The sequence below is a fragment of the Stomoxys calcitrans genome, chromosome 4 (genome assembly GCF_963082655.1).
Source record: "Stomoxys calcitrans chromosome 4, idStoCalc2.1, whole genome shotgun sequence".
Classification (NCBI taxonomy): domain Eukaryota; kingdom Metazoa; phylum Arthropoda; class Insecta; order Diptera; family Muscidae; genus Stomoxys; species Stomoxys calcitrans.
This window is the reverse complement of record NC_081555.1, coordinates 22,654,254-22,680,298: the sequence shown is the minus strand read 5'-3', so window position 1 is coordinate 22,680,298 and position 26,045 is coordinate 22,654,254. Positions and strand designations below refer to the sequence as shown.

At 36.3% G+C, this 26,045-nt stretch overlaps 1 protein-coding gene across 5 annotated transcripts; it reads left to right on the top strand.

The window, feature by feature from the left end:
* Positions 1–974: 974 nt before the first annotated feature.
* Positions 975–25,555, top strand: LOC106085431 (kinesin-like protein Klp10A). 5 transcript variants are annotated; one of them, XM_013249694.2, is made up of 5 exons: positions 975–1,072; positions 5,279–6,343; positions 21,078–21,324; positions 21,388–22,134; positions 24,470–25,555. In XM_013249694.2, exons 2-5 carry the CDS (start codon positions 5,382–5,384, stop codon positions 24,785–24,787), a joined length of 2,274 nt encoding a protein of 757 aa, XP_013105148.1. In that variant the 5' UTR covers positions 975–1,072; positions 5,279–5,381; the 3' UTR covers positions 24,788–25,555. The 5 variants fall into 5 exon arrangements, with proteins under 5 accessions (XP_013105148.1, XP_013105129.1, XP_013105139.1 ...); XM_013249675.2 differs by lacking the exon at positions 975–1,072 and adding an exon at positions 1,457–1,876; XM_013249685.2 differs by lacking the exon at positions 975–1,072 and adding an exon at positions 4,284–4,405.
* Positions 25,556–26,045: the final 490 nt, after the last annotated feature.

The window sequence follows — 26,045 nt, the reverse complement described above, 5'->3', positions numbered from 1 at the left end:
GTTTACATTCTTCTCTTTGTTTGTGTTTCTTTTTCTCTCATTTTACCTGCACACGTACACGAGCGCAAGTTTCTTTGGTTGTGTTGACAAAGATTGCATTTTTAAATTGAAAACTTGATGACGGATTGCACCAGATGATTTCTGGCTGTTTACAAATGAGACCACCTTAAATTGCCTCGTCATGTGTTTAATTAAAGTCCTGTCCATTACAAGGCAGAGTTCTGAATAGTATATCGGTGCAAAGTTGTCATGGATAGTTATCGATAACATGCGATGGCAGCCGACACCAAGTAATATAAACATGACACATCAAACTCTTACAAATGTTGTTGTTACATTTATATGGTGAAACAATTAAAGGTGGTCTCATTTGTACGTATGGTGCAATCCGCCATCTTGCCATCACACAAAAAGAAATGTGTGTGCATACTTGTGCGTACATGAGCAGAGAACATGCGAGAAAAAAGATAACAAAAAAGAGAATGCAAACAAAAATCTGTCATCTTAGTACCGCCAAACCTAGCCGGCTGTTAACAACTGTGAGACCTCCTTTTTATATCCGCCTTGAAGTGAAGGTATTGATCCTCATCAAGCTCCATAGGTGAACAAGTTTGTTCGGCTCCATAGGACCATCGCCGCGGGGACGTTATGACCAATGGTTATTCAAAGGTGCTAATATCTCGCCTTGTCTAACGAAAACAATACATCGATTTTTTTTCTTTGAACTTTTTCTTAGTGTTTTTTTTTCTTTATTGTGGATACATATTACTAATCTATTTTTCAGTATTTTTTGATACATGTTGTTTTTCTAGTTTTGGTAATCGATTGACGCCAATTATCGAAATCGAATATTCGAAACCCCACTATGGGCGCCATCTATGACTTTTTCCTAGCATACGGAACCGTTATAAACCTTTATTCATCTGTGCAGGAAGTAGGGAAGGAGACGAGACAGAGCATGGCGTGTTTCGTGTTTACAGTTATTTTATTTGTGCCACAGAAAACAACCGTGAAAATTAACAGTAACGATTGCTATCAGCTGTTTTGGAGAAGGAGAAGAGTCTCAAAAGCGGTAAGGATAGGCAGATAAGCCAAAGGACATTTTTTTTGAAAAAAATATTAATTGTGTCAAATAATTTGGTGATAATCAATTATTGATTTCCTGACATGTTTTAAATAACCAAATATTTTCTAAGAAACATGGAAACTGAATGCACACACACACCCCTCCCTTTTGCACCAACTGTAGGCGGTATGCGCTAACACAACCATTTCCATTTTATAGATTTATTTACATTGCCCAAACCAAGCCGTTGTCGAGGAAACAGTTATTAAGGTGATGATAAAAGTAACAGCAAAAAATAATTAAGAACAACAGCAAAAACAACCAACCACACCAACGACAAAAAGAGAAAACAATGAACCACAAAAAAGTACAGGCATAAAATTGGGAGCGAAAAACAATACTGCAGCTACTACTGTCTGTGCTAGCATGGCAATAAAATTGAGACAATAAGCGTAGTTTTTAATTTTCAATCCAACTGAACTGAACATAGCATAGAGGCACATACATATATATAATGCCCCAAGTGTGACAATGGATTAAAAACATCGTCGACTAATGCCGATACACGCCGACACATTTCCATTGCCATTTTAGGAAAAGTTTAATTGAAAAGAAAAGTGAAATATTAGACAACTTAAAAAACCGTCAGCATAACAAAAAAAAACAAAAGTGAAAAAGTAACAAATACAGAAGCGGCAATATTAAAGAATCGTTTCTTAACGAAAAAGTGAAAGTGTAAAATTCTAAATCGTATCGTAAATGTACATGTGTTTGCATAAAACAATTCAAATTTAAAAAAGTTGTACTGAGGTATTAAATTTCCTGCATGCAATTCATACTTACTATAGCAGCTTGCATAAGTGTTTAGTTTTATTGTGTGCGTGTGAGTGTGGTGTGTTTTTTGAGTGGTGTGCCAATGTTTCAATGTTTGGTGTTTTTGTCACCGTTACACTCAGATTGCGATTTGTTCCCCTTAGTATCTTAAAAATTCATTTTCATCTTCTATCTATCACTATGTAGTTTTGGTAACCAACAATGGATGTTTATTCTTCCAGTCAATAGAAAGAGACCAAAATCATTCAATCGCACCCTGCCCGGCAAAGTCAAGGGAACATACACAAAAACCAACAGCTGTTGTATTTTTTAAAATATAATTTTCCAATCTTCTATTTATTAATTAGTGAAAATAAATGCATGGAAATTGGCAAATAACGAGAAAAATCTTCACTACACAAATTAATTAAATAAATTTAATATCCCTTTGCTATATTTACTTTTTTATTATTCAATGTGTGCGATATCTGATGTGTTAATTAGTTGCGGTTTAGTAGTTATTTTAATTACCAAGAGAGCAGTAGTGAGAAAGAGAGAAACTTACCAAAAATTCTCATTGGACTTTCAAATGTCAAAAATATTGGTGCGGCGAATTGAAGACCAGTGTTGTAATAGTTTGGACAATAAACGAACCTTTGCACAGTGAGAAAAAAACATATTTTTTGCTTTATTTAATGAAAGGCCATCCTTTTTTAAGCGTTTAGCTTAAGGTTTGGTATTCTATTATACTTTCTGCAATCTGAATTTTACAGCAATTAAAAAAACAAAGCAAACACCCAATAATTTAATTTGTTTAATTTTAACAAACAATAAGAGAATGTTCTACGGATAGAAATTAGCATATTTTTTTTTGTTTCTTGAATCTTTGTCCAAAAATAGAAAAAGTAAAAAACATTCATTTGAACTGTGTTCAGGCAGCTTGCCATTGGCTTACACTTCTTATTGTTTTATCTTTTACTTTTTATTAGCTAAGTTCTGCCTTAGGTTCTACTTTAAATACAATTTTTGAACTTTGCAACTCCAAAGGGTTACATTCGGAGTTAGCCGGCACTTTGACATACGTTTAAGGAATGAAGGCGGCTGCATATGTTAGAAAAATTAAGTTTGAATAGTTACCTTCAGCAGAGGCTATGGGCGGTGGATGGTCCTCAATCCCACCTCCTGTACCGTATCCCCGTGAATCTCCTCGCACCTGAGGCTTCGACTTCTTATCGAGAAACATTCCATGCCCTAAACGATGTTACCATTGTTTTGTGAGGAAGCGTAAGGCCTTGTTTTAAACTATCTTCTTCATAGCAACTAGGCAAATCTGTCTTTTTATGGTTATCGTTCAGATCAATGTTGTTCTTGTATCCCCAAGCGCCAATAAATCGCATTGTCATATCGAGCATCATAGGAGGCAACCGTAGCTCAGAGATTAGCATTTCCTCATATGAAGCTGAACGTCTGTGTTGTACTGGTGAGAACATCATAAAATAATTTTCATCGATGGTTATCGGTGGCGTCCTCCTAATCATAGCGACTTTTGTGAGTTACTATGCCATGTAAAAACTTCTCCCCAAAGAGGTGTCGCATTGCGGCACGCCGTTGGGACTCGACTATAAAAAGGAGGTCACTTATCATTGAGCTTAAACTTGAATCGGACAGCACTCATTAATATGTGAGAAGTTTGCTCCTATTCCTTAATCGAATATTCATGGGCTAATTTGCAATCGCGATCATCATCAGTATTTATGCAAGGGCAAGGCCCTCTGGCCTCTCACTGAGACTCTCCACTCGAGACCGTTGACGACAGTTGCAGTCAAGATATATTCATTGTACTCAGCTGTTTACGGTACACTACCTGATAATTATGTCATGGTTGCAGCTACTCCGTCAAGGAGGATTTAAAAAGGTGGTCTCACGCGATTAGTCGTTAACAGATGGCCAGGTGTGACGGTATTAAGGTGACAAATTTTTGTTTGCATTCTCTTTGTTGTTTTCTTCTTTCTCGCATATTCTCTGCTCATGTACGCACACGTATGCACACAAATTTCTTTGCGTGCGTTGGCAAAAGTACGATCAGCTTGATAGCAAGATTGATTTATTGATAGCATATGATTTAATTGTTTCGCCATTCTACTCCATGTGGAGCATTCCACTATGCGCAATAGTTTGAAGATTGGATAAGTGTAATGGTTTCCACATTGTTAAAGGCTCCCTTAATGTCAAGGTATAGGAAGGCTTGTCGATACGGCAGTTTCGACTGATCTCCCTTACCCTAATTTGTAGCACCTTTGGCTAAGTATTTATTACATTTAAACAATTTTCTTGGGCGTCTTAGTAAATTTTCCATTAACTAGGTTTTTATTGTCAAATATTTTCTGAAAGAAATAAAATTCTTAGTTTTGCATCTTTGCAAAAAATCAACTCTGTACCTATTGTTGAAAAAAGGAGGGAGAGAGAGAAATATAAACAAATTAAATTCGCCGCCTATAAGTCTCAGTTGTCAGTTGTATTCGAATTGTAAGCGAATTGGGTTCACACGCACACACACTACGCCAACAATTATTGTGTTTTTGTGTTTGACTTCACTTTGTAATCGCAGATGTTTTTTTCTATTTGTTAAACGAAGATTTGTGAGTAATCTAATCATCTTAACGGGAAAAGATTGATAAAATTAACATAAATTTGTTTATAACTAATTGAAATATATGGAAACAAAGTTTTCAAAAAATTTACAAATATTAAACGGAGAAAATACAAAAGCATAGGAATTCAAGCCCACACATAAAATTTACAAAACTGAAATAGGCAGCGGCGACTGCAGCCAGCAATAGAAAAATTCGCGAAAATAAGGAAGTGTGTTTGTGTGTGTCTTGTAAAGTGAGAAGAAAGAAAATTGAAGTTTTTTTTTAGTTTGGCAAAACTTGAACGGTTTAATTGATTGAAAGAAGAAAGGGAAAAAAGAAAGGCATATAAGTCCTCTCTCGTTCTAATGTGTCAGAAACGGAAAACCCTTTAAATAGTTGCAAAAACACGAAACTCCAATTAAAATTTAGCCAAAGACTGTGATTTTTTTGGGCTGAACAGCACAACAAGAAGCGGTGAGTTTTTTTGTCTTCAACTGAAACTGAGTGTCAGAGTCACCAAACCTCACTTTTTTCTTCCTCTGTTTCCACTATTTGGTGTGAGAGTGTTAGTTTGTGTGTTTGCAGCTTGTATGAATTTTGAATTGAAGTCATACAAACGTTGTTGTTGACGACGTTATTTTAACGGCGACGGACGGCGGGTCGAACGAACGACGACGTCCAATTTTTATACTGCATCAACTTAAACTGTTTTTGTATTTCTTTTTTCGTTTTTATTTTCGGTTTGTGTGCTTGCTTGTCACACTAGTCAGCAGCAGCAGCAGTGGTGGTGAACCTACGCCAAAAATTTTAGACGAACAAGTAACAAACAGCTAGCCAGCCATCCAGCAAAACAGCTAACAACTCCCACTATGGAATTCATCACAATTGGCCAGAGTGTCAATATCAAACGGACGGATGGTCGTGTTCATGCAGCGGTTGTCTCAAAAATCAATGAATCGGGCAAATCGATTACAGTGGAATGGTATGAACGCGGCGAGACCAAAGGCAAGGAGGTGGAACTGGACGCCATATTGGCCCTAAATCCTGAGGTGCTGGAACAGGCCGAACAGGAGGTGGTGCATGCCGCCCCAGAGCCCAAAAAGATAGCCACCGCTCCCATGAACTTGTCCCGCAATGCCACACAAGGTGCCATAGGCCATCGCACCAATCGGGCCACCATCAATTCGTCCAATATCCTCTCATCGGCGTCGGTGGCCGAACATGTTGAGAATATACCACCACAACAACAACCGCCAACCACTGGTATTGTACGCTCTCGAACCACAAATAATGCCTCACGTTTAGCCTCGGCCACCGGTAGTGGCGGTGGTTTGACCACTAACACCTCCAGCATTGGTAACACCTCCTCTTATGCTGGTGCCGGCTCAAACTCAGTGGCCGCTGCCGGTAATGCCCGCCGTTCCTATGTGGTCAAAGAGGTGGAACGTCTCAAGGAGAATCGTGAGAAACGCAGAGCCCGACAAGCAGAAATTAAAGAGGAAAAAAATGCCCTTATGAATCAGGATCCAGGTAATCCCAATTGGGAGACAGCACAAATGATACGTGAATATCAATCCACATTAGAATTCAATCCTTTAATCGATGGCCAAGCTGTCGAAGATCATCAAATCACTGTGTGTGTGCGTAAAAGGCCATTGTCGCGCAAAGAAATCAACCGCAAAGAAATTGATGTTATCTCAGTGCCGCGCAAGGATACATTGATTGTGCATGAGCCGCGTAACAAAGTGGATCTCACCAAATTCTTGGAGAATCATAAATTTCGTTTTGACTATGCCTTCGATGATCGTTGTGACAATGCCATGGTTTACAAGTAAGTAATGTGTAGAGATCTATACAAAAACACTAACCACTATATTCTATTTAAATTATATTGTCTATAAGTAGCAGGGTAGATGTCTTACAGACATATCATAGTCATATATCAAGCCAACTTATTTCTCTTATATAGCCATAGAAAAACCAAGCCATTATCCACCTCATCATTTACTAAATATAAAGTGATGTCATGGACTATCTATAGTGCATGCCTTTTTGTCACATACCTAAGGCTATATATGGCAATGAACAATGACTTTTTGTTTTTACTATTTAGAAACACTGTCATACGTAGAGATATGCATATTTTTTTTTTAGCCAAGAGTTGTCCCGTTTGAACCCGGAAAATAAAAAGTAGTTCTTGGTATGAAAGATGACTCCCGTTAGTTTTTTTATGGAATATTCGTGGAAAAATTTGTTATTTGTTAGTGTTACTATTTGGCCTCATGTGGCCATCAGAAGATAAAAATCCTTCCTATGCGAGGCACAATTATATGCTGTATATATAATTGCTGTATTTATTGGGTCGTTATCTTATCTTATGGATAGATTTATGACCAACGCCTAGAGACGTCAGGGATCTTCATGATCTAGGGCTGTGGTGAGCACACTAAGTTATGTGTATGTGTAATAGGCCACCAATGACCTATAGCGAGAGATTAAGTGCCTCAAACAAGAACTCCTAGATCAGTGAAGGGCAAATAGAAACACTAGGTGTTTCTATTTTGTACGTAAATAAGAACAAAAGCCCAGAAATTGGAAATAATGGGTGCATACATATGTATGTTAGTGTGCTACTATAAGTATCGTAGCACGCCGGCAAAAAAGGAATATGGTAGCGCAAACAATGCACAACTAACAAGTAAAAACCGTATTTGGAGACTATCCGCCGTCTTTGCACCTGAAAAAGCTAACCCCCGCAATCCAGAGTAATTCTGGTTCACGTAGCTGTCTTAATTGTGTATGGGCTAGGACGGATGAAAACGTATGCCTCGCTTGTAACCTGGGACCAAACGACACACCTAACCTGTTTGTCTGCCCAGCCAAGCCTTTTCGACTTACTACCAGTTCACTGTGGATGTGTCCCATCCAAGAGGCAAAGTTCATTGATATGGATATTTAACAGAACACAGCAAGCAAATTAAGTATAAAGATTAAGTATAAAGATCCCCGTCAAGCTCCATAGGTGAGCAAGCTCGTTCCGGTCCATAGCACCGATCGACGCGGGAAAGATTGGTTATTTAAAGGCGCCAATAACATGCCTTGTCATATTGAGTATCATAGGCACTCAGTATTCAAGCAAGAGCTTGAATCTTCTTATTGAGACTCTTCACCCAATATCGCTGATTGTCCGTGAATGCAGTTGGAGCATCGCCTTATCCACAACCTGTGGATGCGCCCGGTAGCTCTCTGCAGAGATTATCCTAATCACAATGAACATCCTTGTGGGGCTCATAGTCCCGTGCCGGAAACATTTCTCTTTAATCGATCTTGCCACATTCATTTCTTATATTACCCTTGATTAAGATTCGCGGGCTTTGGCATCTAGTACTGAAGGTATGTACATGCCAATGTCGAGTCTAGCTTATGTTAGGATGAAGACAAATTCAATATCAAGCCGCTTCTCTTGAAGATCTCAGGTTGGAAGGTTAGCCTAGGTTGTATGGTACGAGTCCAACAAACTCTTTCACTAGCCGCTTCTTTTGGAAATCTTAAGTACATTGTGTTGGCCCTAGAGGAAAACGAGAAAGAATTTTGGGAGTTTTCTTCGTTGATATTATCACTTTTTGTACCTTTTACTTCTACTAATTCAATGTCGAATACCTGACTCCGAAGTAAAGATCTCTCAAACCTTGCCAGCATAAGTAAGGGCAACCCATCACTGAAAAAGGATTTGGATGCTCTCGCCAAGTATTGAACTCTTGAGCATGCACTGCACTTAATTAAGATGTAAAATTAAAATATCATTTTTCAAACCCGCTAAAAATTATAAGAAAACTTATTGCCCAAAATGTCGGTAGTACAAGAGGTACAAGAAGTATAATTCTACAGCATAATCTATAGATTTTCAAAATAAATATTTATTCTTCATAGCGCCCCACACACTAGTAGCAAAATCTTATATTTACCTCAAGCCTCCCAACATCCAACACAATCCTAAAATTAGTTCTATCGTTTTAAATGATTTCTTTGAAAATGATTCATATTTTGGGGCTAACGTATCTTTATGTGAAATCAAGTATGTGTTGCCGCAGCAAAACAAGAAGTGCGAGTATTCTTCTCTGGGATTGGTGACTCATATTCATTAGGCGAAATTATTTTTATCTCTTGAGTTGGAATACCTAATCTTTTGGGGGGTTAATGCGCTATTTCCAGTCTTAAAAAATGTGCATACGGGGCGTTATTATATAATTTTCTTGTTGTGAATACTTCATAATTTTTTTTTAAACTTGAGTTTTGAGTTTTTTTTTTGTGTTATAGGCAGCAAAGAAAATGATTAAATAGAGCGCTTTTAGAAAATAATATATGGAAAACTGTAAGACGGAAGAATTACATAAAAGGAAACGTTTATTATACCCATCGTCATAAGATGGGGTTTAAACTTACCTTGTCATTCAGTTTGTAACACCTCAAAATATTGATTTGCGACCCATAATGTATATATATTCTTGATCGTCTTGGTGTACTAAGTTGATCTAACCATATCAATCAAGACAACAGTCGAACGCGTAAAGTTATCCGCTTTGCAGAGATACTTCTTATTGATGTAGGTTGCTGGGGATTTCAAATGGATCAAAACGATTCAGTTCTTTGACTTGACTTCTTGAGCTTCAACAAGACATAATCGTTATCCGATTTGGCTGAAATGTTTCACATAGTGTTCGGTTACTAATTCCAATTTCAAGGATGGCGAATGGGCCATGTCGGTTCAGATTTGGAAATAACTTCCCTATGTAGTGGTTCTTAGATTTAACTCCCTGAGCTCTTACAAGAAGCAAAGCTACTCATTTGGGGACATAGTTTTCTACGAACACATTTTGTAGAAATGGTGCTAAGTCGTATGTTGTTGTTGTTGTTGTTGTAGCAGTGTGTTATACACTGAGGCGGCAGCCCTTGCCGATGAAGAACTCCATCGGGTCAATCCGGTACGTACAACCGGCTGCCATGGGATTATAAGTTGTATGTGTAAAATAGTAGCGACATGTTGCTGCGTCGATATAAATTCACTTTAATTAATTGCAAATATTATTAAATGCTCACCAACTGGGGCACAAATAACTCTGGTTCATTGCAGTTGCTTTGTTGTGTATTAGGTGTAAAGAAAACTCCTATTATTTAAATTCGAAGTCGACTTTTCCGGCAAACCAGAGTAGTTCTGTCTCAATTACGATCCGCCAGATGCAGCCGATGCAGCAGACCCCTCGTCTCAGACCCAGATCCCTCTGGGACACTCAACAGAATCAAGCAGAAAGATATACCACAACACATTGCTACAACAAAAAAACAGGCTTTTACGATCGTTGACACTATCAACTTTGTTTCATTATCATGCAGGCCCCATGGTGCAGAGGTTAGCATGACCGCCTATGCCGCTGAATGTCCGGGTTCTAATACTATGCCATGTAAACATGGCAGCCATGTAAAAACCCAAAAGAGGCGTCGCACGCCGTTCGAGCTCGGCTATAAAAAATTGTCTTCCTATCATTGAGCTTAAGCATCCAGCAAGATGTTAAAGAAATCACAAGATAAACTGTCCTTCTGTCTAAAACTCTTTTGGTCGTATCGAACGGTTCGAGGAACGTATGTCACCCAGCGTCATCCTTCATAGACGTATCAATTTTGCAAGGATACAAAATTTAGATATGCCTTTAAATTTCTTTAGACGTATGGGTTATCGGAGTCATCTTTGTATATCATAAGTGTCGGTCTGTTGTTTCTCTTGTGTCTTTTCTTGGATTTGCCACAGTGTGAATATCTGGTCTATGGTGGAGTATTGCAAGCTCAAATCTGTCCACGAACATTTCAATTAGTTCTGTCTGTTTCAAGTTTAAGCTTGGTGTTAAGGAACCTCCTTCTACATAGCCGATTTTGAACGGCGTACCGCAGGCCGAAACCTTTTTGAGGACAACTTTTTACATGGCCAGACCAACATGTCGCCTCTTTTATTAAATATTTAGTTCAGATTTTAAGACAGAAACTTTTTTTCAAATTCTAAGCACACTGTTACGGGTTTCCCTTCTTTTTGTGCCTGCAGGAGAATTTTTCCGCACTAAAGTCCTCCTAAGCTACTAAAGCATAATGTTGGCTTATAATCATGATATTTGAGTTTGAGTGACTTAATCCTTTCAATGACTCAATAAACCTATCGGATAGCTATTATCTGTAAAAATTTACCACCCCCATAGCAAATGTTTTAGGCAATCATGAACTTGGCAAGTATTACTTAAAGCCGGCTTAATTACAAAGAATTCTCAAAAGAATATACAAGAATACCCATGGAATAATAATAACCCATGCCTTTCCTTTTTGGGACTGTGTACAACACAAGTTGTTGTCACTAACGTTTGTTATACACATAGAAACAGCTGATGGTGTTTTTCGTACGTTAAGTTTCAAATATTCTATGCGACACCTTCCAACAACAAAATTTTGTTTTGTTTCCTACTTTATGTTATTTCTTTTACATATTTAGCAATGCCATTCATAACGTTTAACAAGACAACACTGCTGACTAGCTGCTCTGGCAATGGTGGTGAGTGGATAGAGAGTCAGACGGTTGTTTAGTTGGTTGGTTGGTCTGACGTTCGTCCGACGATCGGTCTATATTTTATATTTGTTGTCGCTATTGCCGTTGTCTTCGTCACTTGAAAAGATTAGTCATCCAATCAACGGCCTTTTTCTTAGTACTCCACACATTCTCTCCATATACTTCTTCTGCGGCGTTTGGTTTTGGGCTGTTGCTCTTTGCTTGCTCCCCACACACGAACGCTGAGTTTTAGATATTCACACGACAGCAATAGCATAGCAGCAGACAGCAGACAGCAGATCTTGGCATTTCAGTCAGCCTTCCTACTTTTTTTTTTGCTTGCTCTTTGCGAATCTTTGTTTAAATTTTATAGAGCTCAAGATGTGTTTTTTTTTTGTTTTGTTATTGTTGGCGCTTTATTGTGTGATCTGGCCTGCTCTGCTCAATTCTGCACAACAAACAGAGTCCCATGCAGAGGTAACAGAAAGCTAAAAGACATATTGCATTAACAATAATTTGCTGTTGAAATGTCTGTCTTTTTTGAGTAAATACAAATAAATATAGCGCTCAAGAGAAATGCAAAAGAACTTAAAGATTCTTTGAACTCTGAATTGACAGAGTCGACGTATTTCTTAATTCAAAACCATACCTAACGTCACATATGTATATCTCAAAGAGATTTCTGCACATTTCAATATTCAGTTGTTTTAGTTGGGTCGGGCAGAGGAGTTTACAGATCTAGTTTGAAGTACTTAGACATTTCGATGGATTGGAATGCTGAGCTGATTCCTCCATGTAAAGGCCCAAGATCGACGCCAGACAGATGTCGAATAATTGGGAACTGTGAACTCTCCAAAATTATCATGTGACCCAACGCAAACTTAAAAAAGGTCTTGTTCCACAAGCTGATAGCCTGAAGGTTTCAAACTACAATTGAAGCTATCATGATGTTGAGGTAGATCAAAGGAAGGAATTTCATTTTGGGTACTTGTCTGAATTGGCACATGTAACCAGAACGCAATGACTAAGTTAGTATACACCCATCCTATGGTGATGGACACAAAAAAACGGCTTAAGTCCTTTTACATTTTATTATTATATTATTTTATATGAATATTTATCGCATACGTACATACATACATATGTACGATACCTTTATTGCAAAGCTGACTATGACAAAGCATCTGTTGTCTGTGGCTTGAAGATGCAATCGATGAGTGTTTCATTTCAATTCACTGTCGTTGATCTTCTTTCACTTGTATTTCCTTTAAATTGAAGCTATACCAAAGGCTTTGTTGCTGTGTTGTTGGCTGGCTATTGATTTATTTATTTTTTTGCTTATTTCCTAAAATCATGAATTTTAATCTGCGTTAGCTGCCGTTTTTATTGTTATTGTGGGACTATGAAATTGATTTCCTTATGCAAAATTACATCAAACTTAAATCAATTTTATGATTTGCTGGTGTTATTGTTGGTCGTTTCGTTGCCTTTAAAATTACAAAAATTATGTGTGGGGTTAACAAAACTGCGTTTATTGGCCGCAACCAATTCCTTAATTGTCGTTATGAACTTGCAAGAAAAATTCTCATTTCCCTTTTTCGGAAAAGAGACTTTTGAATGATGACAGGGTTATTCATCTCTTCGCAATGAAAATGAAATTAAAATCATTGAAGAAGATTTATGGAAAGGTAATTTAAAATGTCTTTAGTTAGTGGAAGGTTAGATTTAAGTGGCAGTCTGCCATCAGACTCACTTAGACGTTTTTATCCATTGTGATACCACAGGAACAGAAGAAGAAAGACACCTTCTAGTTCCTTCCTTTAAAATATCCAGATTACTTATAAAAGTCCAACAACTTGCGAATGTTCACATCCGCTAAATAAGACAGGTTCTCAAAGAAATAAGAATCTAAAGTTGAACTCCTTCAGACTGCCAGTGCGGGATACACACAAAGAAGGTGTTTTATAGTCTCTTCTTCTTCGATGTCCTCACAGCTTTCAGCATGTTTTCCGATTAGACAGTGACCTGTCATGATGGACACAATGACTGAGACATCTGTTCTTGTCAGTGACAGCAAAGCGGTAGATCTCTTCAAGTCTAGATTAGGTCACATAGTTTTGGAATGCTCACAGCCCCCTATTTGTGACCATCTATCATTCGTTGTCCTTCGGGCCTGGTCCTGAAAACTTAGCTTACATGTCGCTAGAGGCATAGCCACAGATTCAAGTTTCGCTGGAATGTGTAAGGTAGTTCCTAGTCTCGCAAGCTCGTGGGCTTTACAATTCCCTGGAATATCTCTGGCCCGGCACCCAGAAAAGGTGAATTTTGAACTGTTCAGCCGACAATCGATGGCGGTTTTTGTGGCGAAAGATAGATTCAGGACACCGTAGCGGTCCGATCTCTAAGATAGAAATGGAGTAGGGGCGGACGCTCTACATTATACAGTCCATCGTAGACCTTTGTACTTGTAACGTAAGTTCCTTCTCGATGAAGTTAGTCCAACATGCATAGATCTGTGGTTGCCGCGAGAAGGACCCTATACCGTAGTGAAAGGTCGTCTTGAGGAATAAGGCCGGAGAGACAAACTGGCTTTTTCTCGACCCTCGCTGATGGTCGAACTGGAGCAGATGTATTTACGGAGATGTATTTCCTAGGAGTTAGGGAGATGTATTTTTTAGGAGTTAGAGATTCTGATAGACTTCTAGCTGTAGTGTTTTCTTTGCAGTTTTGAGTGTTCTTCAGAGTATTTAGAGGCAGAATCGACAGAGGGTGAAGAAGACTCTTGTTTGGGTCGTTTAACGCGAATCACTTTTTGGTTAATTTTAAAGACTTTTCATGACTAATTTTTTTTTTTGGATATAAACTATTCCAGATGACAAACGACCACTTTTTTGAAAGACGCATTTCTCATACAAGAAAATTTACTTCATAATATCAAACCATTGCAATTTTATTAGTTAAAATACTGTATAATACTCCATAAAAAATTTTCGTTGCCATATGGCAACACCAGGTTGATCCTGGTTAAAATCGGATCGAATTGTAATGGGAAAATGCCGAGGGCTGCTCCTATGTGGATTGCAGAGTGGTCGCAGAGTGGTCGAAGAGAAAAGCTTTACTAATCTTGGCACTGAGGATGCAAGACCCTCAGGCTACTGAAGTTTTCTAATCATTGCATAGAAATGATGCTGCTTTAGACGAGATAGGAGTGGCATTGATATACTGTTTTGCAAAGATATTGAATGTTGAATTTGGAGAAGCTTCAAAATTATCCTTTTCCCTTGAATGTTTATGAGTTGGATACAAGAATTGATGGCACATGCAGAAGTTTACGTTTCGTAAAAAATACCAACATACTTTTAAAGATCGGTCAGCCACTTTGATATTGCCAATTTTCTTTGTAGTTTTCTTAAAATGATCAATGACATACATTTTTGTTTATTTTTCAATAATTAATCATAATATAATTTAACAAATATTTTTTTAAGTTTTAGCCCTCTTTTATTTTTTATTAACAGTTTTCGTAGGTATACGTGGCTTAATTGGTTTATTATTCAAATGTATTTGTTTTTCATTACAAACTTAAGCACTTTCCCATAAACATCTCTTTAAGAAATAAAGGGAAATGGAGATAAATTCTTTAATTCTGTATCTACATTTTATGATTTTGTTACTCTTCCAACCATTTCTCAGTATTTGATCAAAAAAAGTTTTTACTTAAACAGCTGATGATTATTAATGAAAACTCCTTATCATTTGCTTTTGATTGACCAAACACTATAGATAACACCCAAAAATGTGTCACTCAATTGGGTTATACTGCAGTTTTGGGTTCTCTCCTTTTTTCAAATATCCCAGATATTGATATGAATGATTTCATTTCCCGTTTATTTTTGGGGGGTTTTCTGGGAATCATTGCTTATTAATAATAATGACCATAATGACTTGTTATGATTGCCAGGCTGTTTTCTCAAGAATGGTGGGTATTGGTAAGCATGTTTTGCACTTTATGAGGTGTTGGTAACATTTCCAAAACCTACATCACTTAACACCATTAGCATTTATCCACCAAACACACATAGCTTTTAAGAAAGGGAAGACTTATTGTCCCATACTGGCAAAATAACAACGCCTGGGTTTTTCTGTTAATTTTCATTTTCTTTTTGTGTTTGTGTGTGTGTGTGCGCTTGAAAGGGAAGCTCTAGCTTAATTTAAACAGTATCTAATCGACTCTTCCCCCTTGTAGAACATACAATAGGTCATTCATTTATCGTTGGCGTTGAATGAACACCGCTGTGCTATAGTTTTGATTTGTTTCAATTTGTCGAGTGATATGGTTGATGATGATAATACATAGTAATCCAAACCCCCCCAAAGTAAAGCGACCTTGCGTGTGCTGTAATTCTCCACTCCGTTTTCTGTTTTTTATTTTTTTTTATTTTCAAGTTTTGTTTTTGTTGCCATTGTTTTTACGCTCTATCTTTACAGTTGACATATGGTCTGGGCAGCGGCCTTTGTTTTCTTTCTTTGAGTAATCAATGGAAAATGCGTTGGAACGTGTTTAAGAAAGAAAGCATTATATGCAGTGCGTGTGTTTGTTTGTAACATCTGCCTTTGAGCCTTGCAAAGTGAAAATGCTTCCTACTTTTTCTTCACGATATTTACTTGTGGTCGAAAAGATTGTAAGAGACCTAATCTTGATATTTGTATAAACATATATATTAAAAGGCTGTAGATTACTTATCACCGATTTGACAACCCAACACCAAGAATGGTTGATGTACTAATAATTTTATACATCGGTTTTAGTCCCCATGACATATTTTTGTGTGTATATTTTTAATCAATTAGGATGGACACGACTAGGCGTCAGGGTGGGTCAAATGCAGTCACCAGGCGTTTGTAACAATCATAATCTACGATACATTTTAAGAAGTTTTACAATACATCATGGGTTCAGAATCAAAAGCAAGCATCCGATTTTTAATGCTAGGCAATCTTTCAAGTTTGTAGTTGAAAACCTGTAGGTTTCTTTGGCAAGATTTCTTAGAATTTGTCGTTAATTAACATTTTAAAAAATCAAAAAATTTTAAATATACCAACGTGTATATACCTATTAAGATCCATGCTTGTGTAGGTTTGGTACGGTTGACGGATAACGGATGACACTTAGCCCACCAAAAGGGCCAAATGTCACTTTGGGAGAGTCCTTCCTACCTCGTGCGCCGCCAGAGGGTCCCAGAGTCGTTGCAATGTTCTACATATTATCCCCGTCTTATGTATCCTATTCAGCCCTGAATCTTTTGTGGGTTTTATTCCGAAGCTACCTTCAGAAATCGTCCTAGATCTAAACACATTTGATGTTGTTCTTGTAACTAGAAGTGTGCACGTGAGTCGTGAGAAGTCACGTGATTCGTGAGTTAGATCCAAATCTAATCACGTAATCGTGCGTGATTGAATTAATATTCTTCGTGCGTGAGAGTGAATCACGACTCACGAGAAAATCACGAACCACGATTTAGGGTTAGTATTCCTTTATGCTTTCGGAAAAGTCGCTAAAATTTGTAGTTTTTTCGCGAGCGAAATTTGACAGAAATTAAATGTTGTTGTTACCATACCAAATCACGTTTTTTATCTGCACTTAATGTTTTATATTTATTTATTTGCTCAAATCTAATCACGTAATCGTGCGTGATTGAATTAATATTCTTAGTGCGTGAGAGTGAATCACGACTCACGAGAAAATCACGAACCACGACTTAGGGTTAGTATTCTTGTATGCTTTCGGAAAAGTCGCTAAAATTTGTAGTTTTTTCGCGAGCGAAATTTGACAACAATTAAATGTTGTTGTTGCCATACCAAATCACGTTTTTTTTTATCTGCACTTAATGTTTTATTTATTTATTTGCTCAAATATAAGCCAAGCCCTTAGACCTTATTTGAATAGTTGACTTCATTTAAGTTAAAATGTTATAAAAAAATTTGTTCTTAAGTATAAATATATAATAAAGAATAAATGACCACTCAGTTGAGACAACTTCAATGAAAAATTTCTATATTTAATTTATTTTTTTTTTCGGAAATAAATAAAAAGAAGTAACATCGTGCTAAGTTCGGTCAAGGCGAATTTTATATAGCCTTTACCATGCACCCCATTTGTCAAGTTCTTTGCCCGATATCTCTTTATAGGGAAACAAATGATAAAGGATAAGAATTGCTATGCTATTGGAGCATAGAGTGATTGGAACCATAATTTGTTTGGCTGTTGAAGACCAAAGTAAAAGTCATTGAGCAAAATCGGCTTCACAAATAAAATCGGGAGACTGGTTTATGTGGGAGCTATATCATTAGACCGTACTTGGCACAGTTGTTGAATGTCATAACAAAACACTTCGTGCAAACTTTCAGCAAACCGGGTAATTACTGCGCCATTTAGCGGCTCAAGAATTCTAGATCCGAGATCGGATGATATGGGAGCTATATCAGGGAATGAACCGATTTTAAAAATACTTGGCACAATTGCTGAAAACGAAAACAAAACACCTCATGCAATTTCAGCCAAATTGGAAAATAATTGTGCCCTGTAGCGGCTCAAGAAGTCAAGATCCGAAATTGGTTTATATGGGAGCTATATCAGTTTATAAGCCAATATATTTAACATAGTTGTTGGAAGTTAAAACAAAATACTTCATGCTAAACAGCGGGAAAATCGGATAACAATTGCGCCATCTAGCGGCTCAAGAAGTCATGAAATCGGTTTATATGGGAGCTATATCAGATTATGGACCGATTTGGAGAATACTAAGCACGGAGCAAAATTTTATTCTCGTGAGCTTAAGTTATTAGCTATTGGTTATTTTAAATCTGACTCTCGATCCCCTTGTCCATTTTTTTCAAATTTCTTATATTCATTATTAAGGGCACTTATTATTAAGGGCACTTATTGGGTTGCCCAAAAAGTAATTGCGGATTTTTTAAAAGAAAGTAAATGCATTTTAATAAATCTTAGAATGAACTTTAATCAAATATACTTTTTTTTTACACTTTTTTTCTAAAGCAAGCTAAAAGTAACAGCTGATAACTGACAGAAGAAAGAATGCAATTACAGAGTTACAAGCTGTGAAAAAATTTGTCAACGCCGACTATATGAAAAATCCGCAATTACTTTTTGGGCAACCCAATATATCAACGTAGTTATTTTTTACATTTTTAATTTAATATTTAAAATTTTTTAATTTTATTAATTTTTTTTTCTAAATAAGCAAAAAAAAAACTTTAAATATTCAAAAAAAAAATGGAATTAAAAAAAAAATAATAATAATAATAAAAAAAAATTAGAACGCATCTTTTCTCAAAAGTAGTAGGCAATCGCCATAAATGAGTTTACATATGTATTTTTATATATTACTACTAGGGTATACTTCCCTCATATCAATAAGTGCAGTCCGATTAAAGTTAAATATCAAAGAAAAAGTACATTTTTTTACGCCGAGTCCCAACGGCGTGCCGCAAGCGACACCACTTGGTAGAGAAGTTTTAACATGGCAGGATATCTTACAATGTAGCTAGCATTAGTAAGTGGGTAACCGCCGCTGAAAAATTTTCGGATGTTTACGCCGGGATTTAAATCATGCAAACCTCTACGCCACGTTGGCGACGGTTTATGTATATAAGCTATTAAATAAAACGGTTTTCGGAAATCTCACTCCCAAGTATTTTCAATTTTTTTTTTTAAATTTTTGAGCTTAAGCAATTGCTTACACATGACATTATATGATAGCACAAATTTTTTTAACTAGTTTCATTCGCCCACTTTACGCTTATCCCAACTGTATTGGCATACCTCATTCCCAATTTAAGCTAACATTTTTTTAAGACTGCTGTATTCTTGGGTATTTTTCTATCCATTCGACATTAATGGGTTAAAGGCGCCAATAATTCGCCTCGTCGTATCAACTATCACAGGCATTCAATATTTAAGCAAGAGTCGGTGCCGCCCGGCCTCTCACTGAGACTCTCCGCTCGATACCGCTGATTGTCCGCGACTGCGGTTGCAGCTTCTCCGTACTGCGCATTCCTCTATCCGCAACCTGTGGACGGGCCCGGTAGTTGACAGCAAAGCTTCTCGTGACTGTTTTAAGAACCACACATATAGGTCGTCAAAGCTCCAGCCTGTGTGGAGTTCACAGACATCACGTGCCGTTTGCTAGCAATGCGTATCTTCTGCTCCCTAAAACGTCTGATTATCCCATTGATAACCCCTCTTTATGACATTAATTTAATCACAAACTTGCTAACTAAGCCTGCTGCAAGTGATACTTTATTAATTCAGAGCTTCGGCGTCGTATCAACCCAATTCTCTTCTATGTCGAAGAAAGTAGCCAAATAAGTTCGCCTATAGCAAAATTCCCTTTTATATCGCCCACACGTCATGATGAAAGGCATCAACCAACCGACTCTTGTTAAGCAAGCTGCTTACCAATTATGAGTCAAGTGGGTAAGTTTTTTTTATATCCTTAGACACTCTGGTCGATCACCAAGAACGGCATCAACCAACCGACTTGGTTAAGCAACCTGCTTAACAATTATGAGTCAAGTGGGTAAGTTATATCCTTAGACATTGGGGACCAAAGAAGGCTAAAGGAGGTCCTGGCTTTTGATAAGAGGTTAGTGAGTGCTTTTACAGGGGCTATAACGGGATACTATGCGCACTAAATGACACATAAAGAGGAGACTATTGATTAATTGCTTTATGCATATCTGTATCTTCAGGGGCAAAGGCTTTCTATCTTGGGAAGGTGGGTTTTGTCTTCGGTTTGGGTGTACTTGGAGGTGTATATGTAGGAGATGTATTTAAATATATTAACAAGATGGAATGGATCCGTAAGAGGAGACACAATGAAATTCTGCACAGACGTTCATGTGAAGTCACCTTTGTGTAGGGCTCCTCGTATAACTTAAACCTAATCCTAATTTCGTTACATATCTGTCTAGTCCCCTCAGAATTTTTAATTTCCCTGCCCTTAGGCCAAGACCATATACGATGGGGCTCCTTGAAATGATTTTTAGCAGCTGTGTTTTATTGAATTATGTGCCCACTGGATGGCAGAAGGTAAGACGAGTTTTCTTCCCTAAATTGGGGAAAACGAAGCCACTCCCTGTCCAAGGGCTACAGCCCAATAAGTCCCTCACTTGATGTAGAGAGATCTCAATTTAAATGCCCTATTTAAAACGACATTCAAAAAGTTTTTGCTCATTGACCTACTCAGTAAAGTTCTTGGCATGTCCGAGGGTGTATCTACAATTATTTTAATCACGCCCTATACATTCATTTTCTTATTGGCCCAAAAAATACTTGCCACCTGAAGTTTTCTGCGAAGTGCTGCATTCAACCAAAAAAGGAAACCAACAAAAATATTTGGCATTGAAATTCAAATCCAAACTGAGTAGCAACAAATGAAACGCAAAATTGTTTTGTTGTTCTTTTTTATGGGTTTGCCGCTACAGCAAATTGATGATGAATCTTTTTTATTATTTGTATTCGCATTTGCAACTTGTTTCTAATGGTGGTGAAGCGGCATTTCACAGTGCCGCAATTTAGAAAATGTAAATTGCTCAAACAAGTGTTTTGCTCTTTTTTCTGAGGAGTGGTTCTTTTGTGGCATATGGAATAGATAAAAAAATTAATTTTAACAATAAAAGATCATTCAAAATAATTATCTCATTAATATTATAATTAGATAATGAAAGCCAATTTTATTAGGGTAATCAATCGTTGACATAAAAACTTTAACTTTATTAATGATTTTTTAATTACTATATAACTGCTATTTTTTAAATATCTTTTTTAACAATTTTTTTTAATAAATTTTTATTATTTTTTTTTTAATAAGTTTTTTTATATTTTAATATTTGTTAGTAGTTTTTTTAAGAATTTTTAATAATATTTCTTTCATCTCTATAATCTTTTTTATTTTTTTAGATATACTGCCAAACCATTGGTTCAAACCATATTTGAAGGGGGCATGGCAACTTGTTTTGCCTATGGTCAAACGGGCTCTGGTAAAACGCACACTATGGGCGGTGAATTCAATGGCAAGATACAGGATTGTAAAAATGGTATTTATGCAATGGCAGCTAAGGATGTGTTCACCTATTTGAATGGGCCTCGGTTTCGTCATTTGAGTTTGGTGGTTTCTGCAAGTTTCTTTGAAATCTATAGTGGCAAAGTAAGTTTTAATGTTTTATTAACGACAACCTAACCTAATGTGCACTGCATTTTTTGTTTACAGGTTTTTGATTTACTTTCGGATAAACAAAAACTTCGTGTACTAGAAGATGGCAAACAACAGGTTCAAGTTGTCGGTCTAACCGAGAAGGTAGTCGACAGTGTTGAAGAAGTGCTTAAACTTATACAGCACGGCAACAATGCTCGCACCTCCGGCCAGACCTCAGCCAATGCGAATTCATCGCGCTCTCATGCAGTATTCCAAATTGTCTTACGTCCACCCGGTTCAACAAAAATTCATGGCAAATTCTCATTTATCGATTTGGCTGGAAATGAACGTGGTGCTGATACCTCATCGGCCAATCGTCAGACACGAATGGAAGGTGCTGAAATCAACAAATCCCTATTGGCTCTCAAAGAATGTATACGTGCTTTGGGTAAACAATCGGCCCATTTACCCTTCCGTGTCTCAAAACTAACCCAAGTACTGCGTGATTCCTTTATTGGCGAGAAAAGTAAGACCTGCATGATAGCTATGATTTCACCCGGTTTAAGTTCATGTGAGCACACGCTAAACACCTTGCGCTATGCGGATCGAGTCAAAGAACTGGTTGTAAAAGAATTACCCGATGTGCTGCGCGAAGAGGACGCCGAACAATTGATGTATGAGGAGGATGAGGAAACCAATAATATACAGCATGTTCAACAGAAGCCTATACGACATAATAATCACACCAATCACAATAATAATAATAACAACAAAAATGGCCAAATGTCAGCAAATGATTTGGCATTGTTGCGTTCGTTGAGCGTAAGTATTAAATATTTAAAAAGTTATATTTGAAAAAAAAAAGATGTGTAATCCCAAAAAGTCAATACAGAAATTCAGCATTGCACCATCCGGAACCTTTGGCTCCCAGTTAAGCTTCTTGTGATAACATAGGTCTTTAAGACCGAAAAAACTATATACATATATAGTCTTTGTCGGGTGGGGTTGAAGATGACCACCAAGGGTTTAGACCCCGTAAAGCGATTATCCGATCCGAATTCTTGACTTTCAAAGTGAACCAAAGAGAACCCTTTTTATTATCTTTTTATTCTTCTTCTTTACATATTATGTTTTATTTATATTTATCTTTTTGGTTTTTATTTTATTATCTTTTTATTTATTTATTTTTTTTTTGGGTTTTATTTATTTTTTATTATTTTATATTATTATTTTTTTGTTATATTATTGTTTTTATTATTTTTTGTTTTCTTTATTTTATTTAATATATTTTTGCTTTCATTGTTTTGTTGTTATTTTATTTTATTTGTCTTTGTTTTATTTTATTTTTTCCTTGCTTTGTATTTATTTTTTTTTTCTTCTTTGTTTTGTTTTTAATTTTTTTTTTTATTCAGCCCTATACTGAAAACAATTCCCCTGGAGTTTATTCCCTACTACCTTTTCCCCGAGAATTTATTCCCTGCTTCCTTTTCCCCTAATTTGAATAACAATTTACCGGGAGTTTTTGCCCAACTCCCTTTTCTCTTATTCGAAAAAGGGATATATCTCCCAGGGAAATAAGTGGCTATTCTGAATCGAAAGAAAAGGGAGAATGAGACGATTAAAATTGGGAAAAATTCCCCCCAAAGAGGTGCCGCTAAGTGGCACTTAGTTCGGAGTCGGTTATTAAAAGGAGATCCCTTATCATTTGGTTGAAGTAAACTCGGGCGGCACACAATGATATGCAAGAAGTCTTTGTCTGTTCCTTAAGGAATGTTCGTGGACATTTACTCCACAACAGTAGTAATAAATCCATATGTTGCTTTTCGACAGCACTATGTCCAGCAGTCGTCCCAACCACCAAGAAAGGCAAAAATGCAGATTAAATCTTCAATTTCTAGATTCATTAATGTAGGCCTTCAGATAAAGCGGCGTATTACGCAGTCTACCACAGCATAATTCTTGGCTTTTTATATTTTACTTCCGGTTTTATTATTCTTTTGTTTTTGTTTTTTTTTTTTTTTTTGGTCTGACTTGTGTGAAGAGAGTCTAGGTTTCAATTTTTTCGTAGTAGTGCCAACATATGACATTGGGCATATGTAGGTATTGACACCGTTGCATTTAATTGTATACACTATATTCGATTTGTCCACTTACTCGACTTTGGACTTGGTCCTGCTGAATAGCTCATTGGCGGTTCTGATTGTCTTCCAGACTAGATGATACTTCTCCTTATAGTAGATATTGGACTTGCTTACTCTCTTAGAAGCCTTCTGCCATTTTGTATATTTTTCCTTCCGAATCTTTAGGCCTTTTTGAATTGTCTCCATAGCTTTCCTTGGCTTTGCATATCATTTGCCTTTTTATGTGACTTGTCTTATGTGTGACTCGTTTCTCGCGTGAAACTCACTGTCGCTAATGCTAAAAACTCTCTTGATAAAATTTGTCGCGGTATTGGTTATTATTTGTCTACGGTGTTTAGATCGAAAATTGATAAGTCGTACCGAAGCGGTTGATTTTTGGTAAAATCAACTTTCAGCAACTTGGTAAGCATTTAGAGCTTCTAAAGTTTGGTCCACATCCGATTTCCTTACGCCTGCGAAGATGTCATTAATTTTTTTTGTATATTATTTTATAAAAATTAAAAAATTTGTTAAATAATATACAAAAAAAAATATACAAAAAAAGTAATGACATCTTCGCAGACGTAAGGAAATCGGATGTGGACCAAACTTTAGAAGCTCTAAATGCTTATCACCGACAAATACAGTTCACTGAGGAGGAGGAACTAGAAAACAAACTACCATATCTTGACTTTTTTTTTATTATTTTTTCCTCTTTTTTTTCTAATTTTTGTTTTGATTCTATTGGGTTGCCGAAAAAGTAATTGCGGATTTTTCATATAGTCGGCGTTGACAAATTTTTTCACAGCTTGTGACTCTGTAATTGCATTCTTTCTTCTGTCAGTTATCAGCTGTTACTTTTGGCTTGCTTTAGAAAAAAAAGTGTAAAAAAAGTATTTTTGATTAAAGTTCATTCTAAGTTTTTTTTAAAAATGCATTTACTTTCTTTTAAAAAATCCGCAATTACTTTTATTTATTTCTCATAACATATCGTATATTGCACCTTTATTAATGGACTTAATTTTTTTTTATTACAGGAACACGACATGTCTGACGAATTATTGGACCAGCATGCTGCTATATCTGATTTACAACAAACCGAAGAAATGGTCGTCGATCAACATCGAGCTATCAATGATTTCCTATCACAATTTTTGCCAGAATCTATGCGTCTCTATAACCTAACCAATTATGTAGATTATGATCAGGATTCATATTGTAAAGAGGGCGAAGCCTATTTCACACAATTAGCTGAAATGGCAACAAGTTGTAGAGATCTGATGGCTGACTTCCGCACAAAATTGGCCAAGGAGGAAATGCTATCGTGTACTGTGAAACCACCAGGCAAACGTTAAGTTAGTTTTCTGGGAAATCACATCGATATGTGAATGATTCAAAGAAGAAGCAAAAAAAAACAAAAGTATCAAAAGAAAACTGAAAAACAAATACTCTTTTTCTCTAAAACTAATTTTAAAATAAAACACATACACAAGAAGAAATGAAAATGAGAGAATATGATAGCAACAGCCTCTAGTAGTAGTTATAATTAACTTTAAATGTCATATACATATAAATATATATATAAAAAAAAAAAACAAAAAGAAATTAACAGTGCCGTTAGAAAATGCACTTAAAAAATCAATTAACACTTAACACCTTTACGTTTTAAACAAACCAAGTAATAAAACACAACTCAAAAACGAGATACACACATAAAAAACGCGTTCACCTAGGAGGACGATAAGATACAACAAATTCCCTTCTTCTCACCTCTATCCCCGGACACATTTGCGAGAAAAAGAAAAAAATGTTCTCACGTCCTCAAACCCCCTCACTCACCCTCATTGGTTTTACACAAGGAAATTAAACTCACATGAGATAGTTTGTGATGAGTAGATGAGATTTTCAAATTCCCTATACTAAAATCCTGTTTGGTATCCCAAATTCATTCTTTGTCATATTTATTTTTCAAGCACCTTTCCATCTTCACCCTCCATCTTGTTTCACCTTTTTTATACATAACATTACCTATCAACTTTTTATTTCATATTTTTCTTGAAACAGAAAAACAAAAACAGCATTTTTGTTTCCTAATTGTCGCGTCGCATTAATATAAATATTTTTGTTTACTACTTTGTACTACTACACATACATATGTTATTTTTTATTACTACTTTTAATTTTAAATGATATTATTTTTATTCTTTTAATATATACATACATAATTTTTATTCTTCTAATATTATTTATAAAAAATAAATCAAAAACATTGCAAATCTTCTATGAAATGGTCCTTCTAGGAGGAGAGTAACATATTTATATTAAAACAAGTATTAACAAGGAAGCTTTCTATGCAAACCTCCCACAGGTGAAAGCCTTTCAGTAGTAGTTTCATGAGAAAGTCCTTTACCAAATTGTGAAAAGAGACGTCGAAGTTTTCATATGATGATGAATGGAAAAGACATTTTTGTAAAACTGAAGAGAAAAAGAAAATTTTAGAAATTAATTTTTTTGGTTCAAATAGAAAATTGAAGCATTTTTTTATTTATTTATGACCTTTTATGCTACACATTTTTTTTAACTTATGATATAGTTTTCTTCTTCTCCCTCGAC

Coding starts and splice junctions, on each gene's coding strand:
- LOC106085431 (XM_013249694.2), top strand. CDS start 5,382: ATGGAATTCATCACAATTGGCCAGAGTGTCAATATCAAACGGACGGAT. Junction 6,344..21,077: donor GACAATGCCATGGTTTACAA/GTAAGTAATGTG, acceptor TTATTTTTTTAG/ATATACTGCCAAACCATTGG. Junction 21,325..21,387: donor TTGAAATCTATAGTGGCAAA/GTAAGTTTTAAT, acceptor TTTTGTTTACAG/GTTTTTGATTTACTTTCGGA.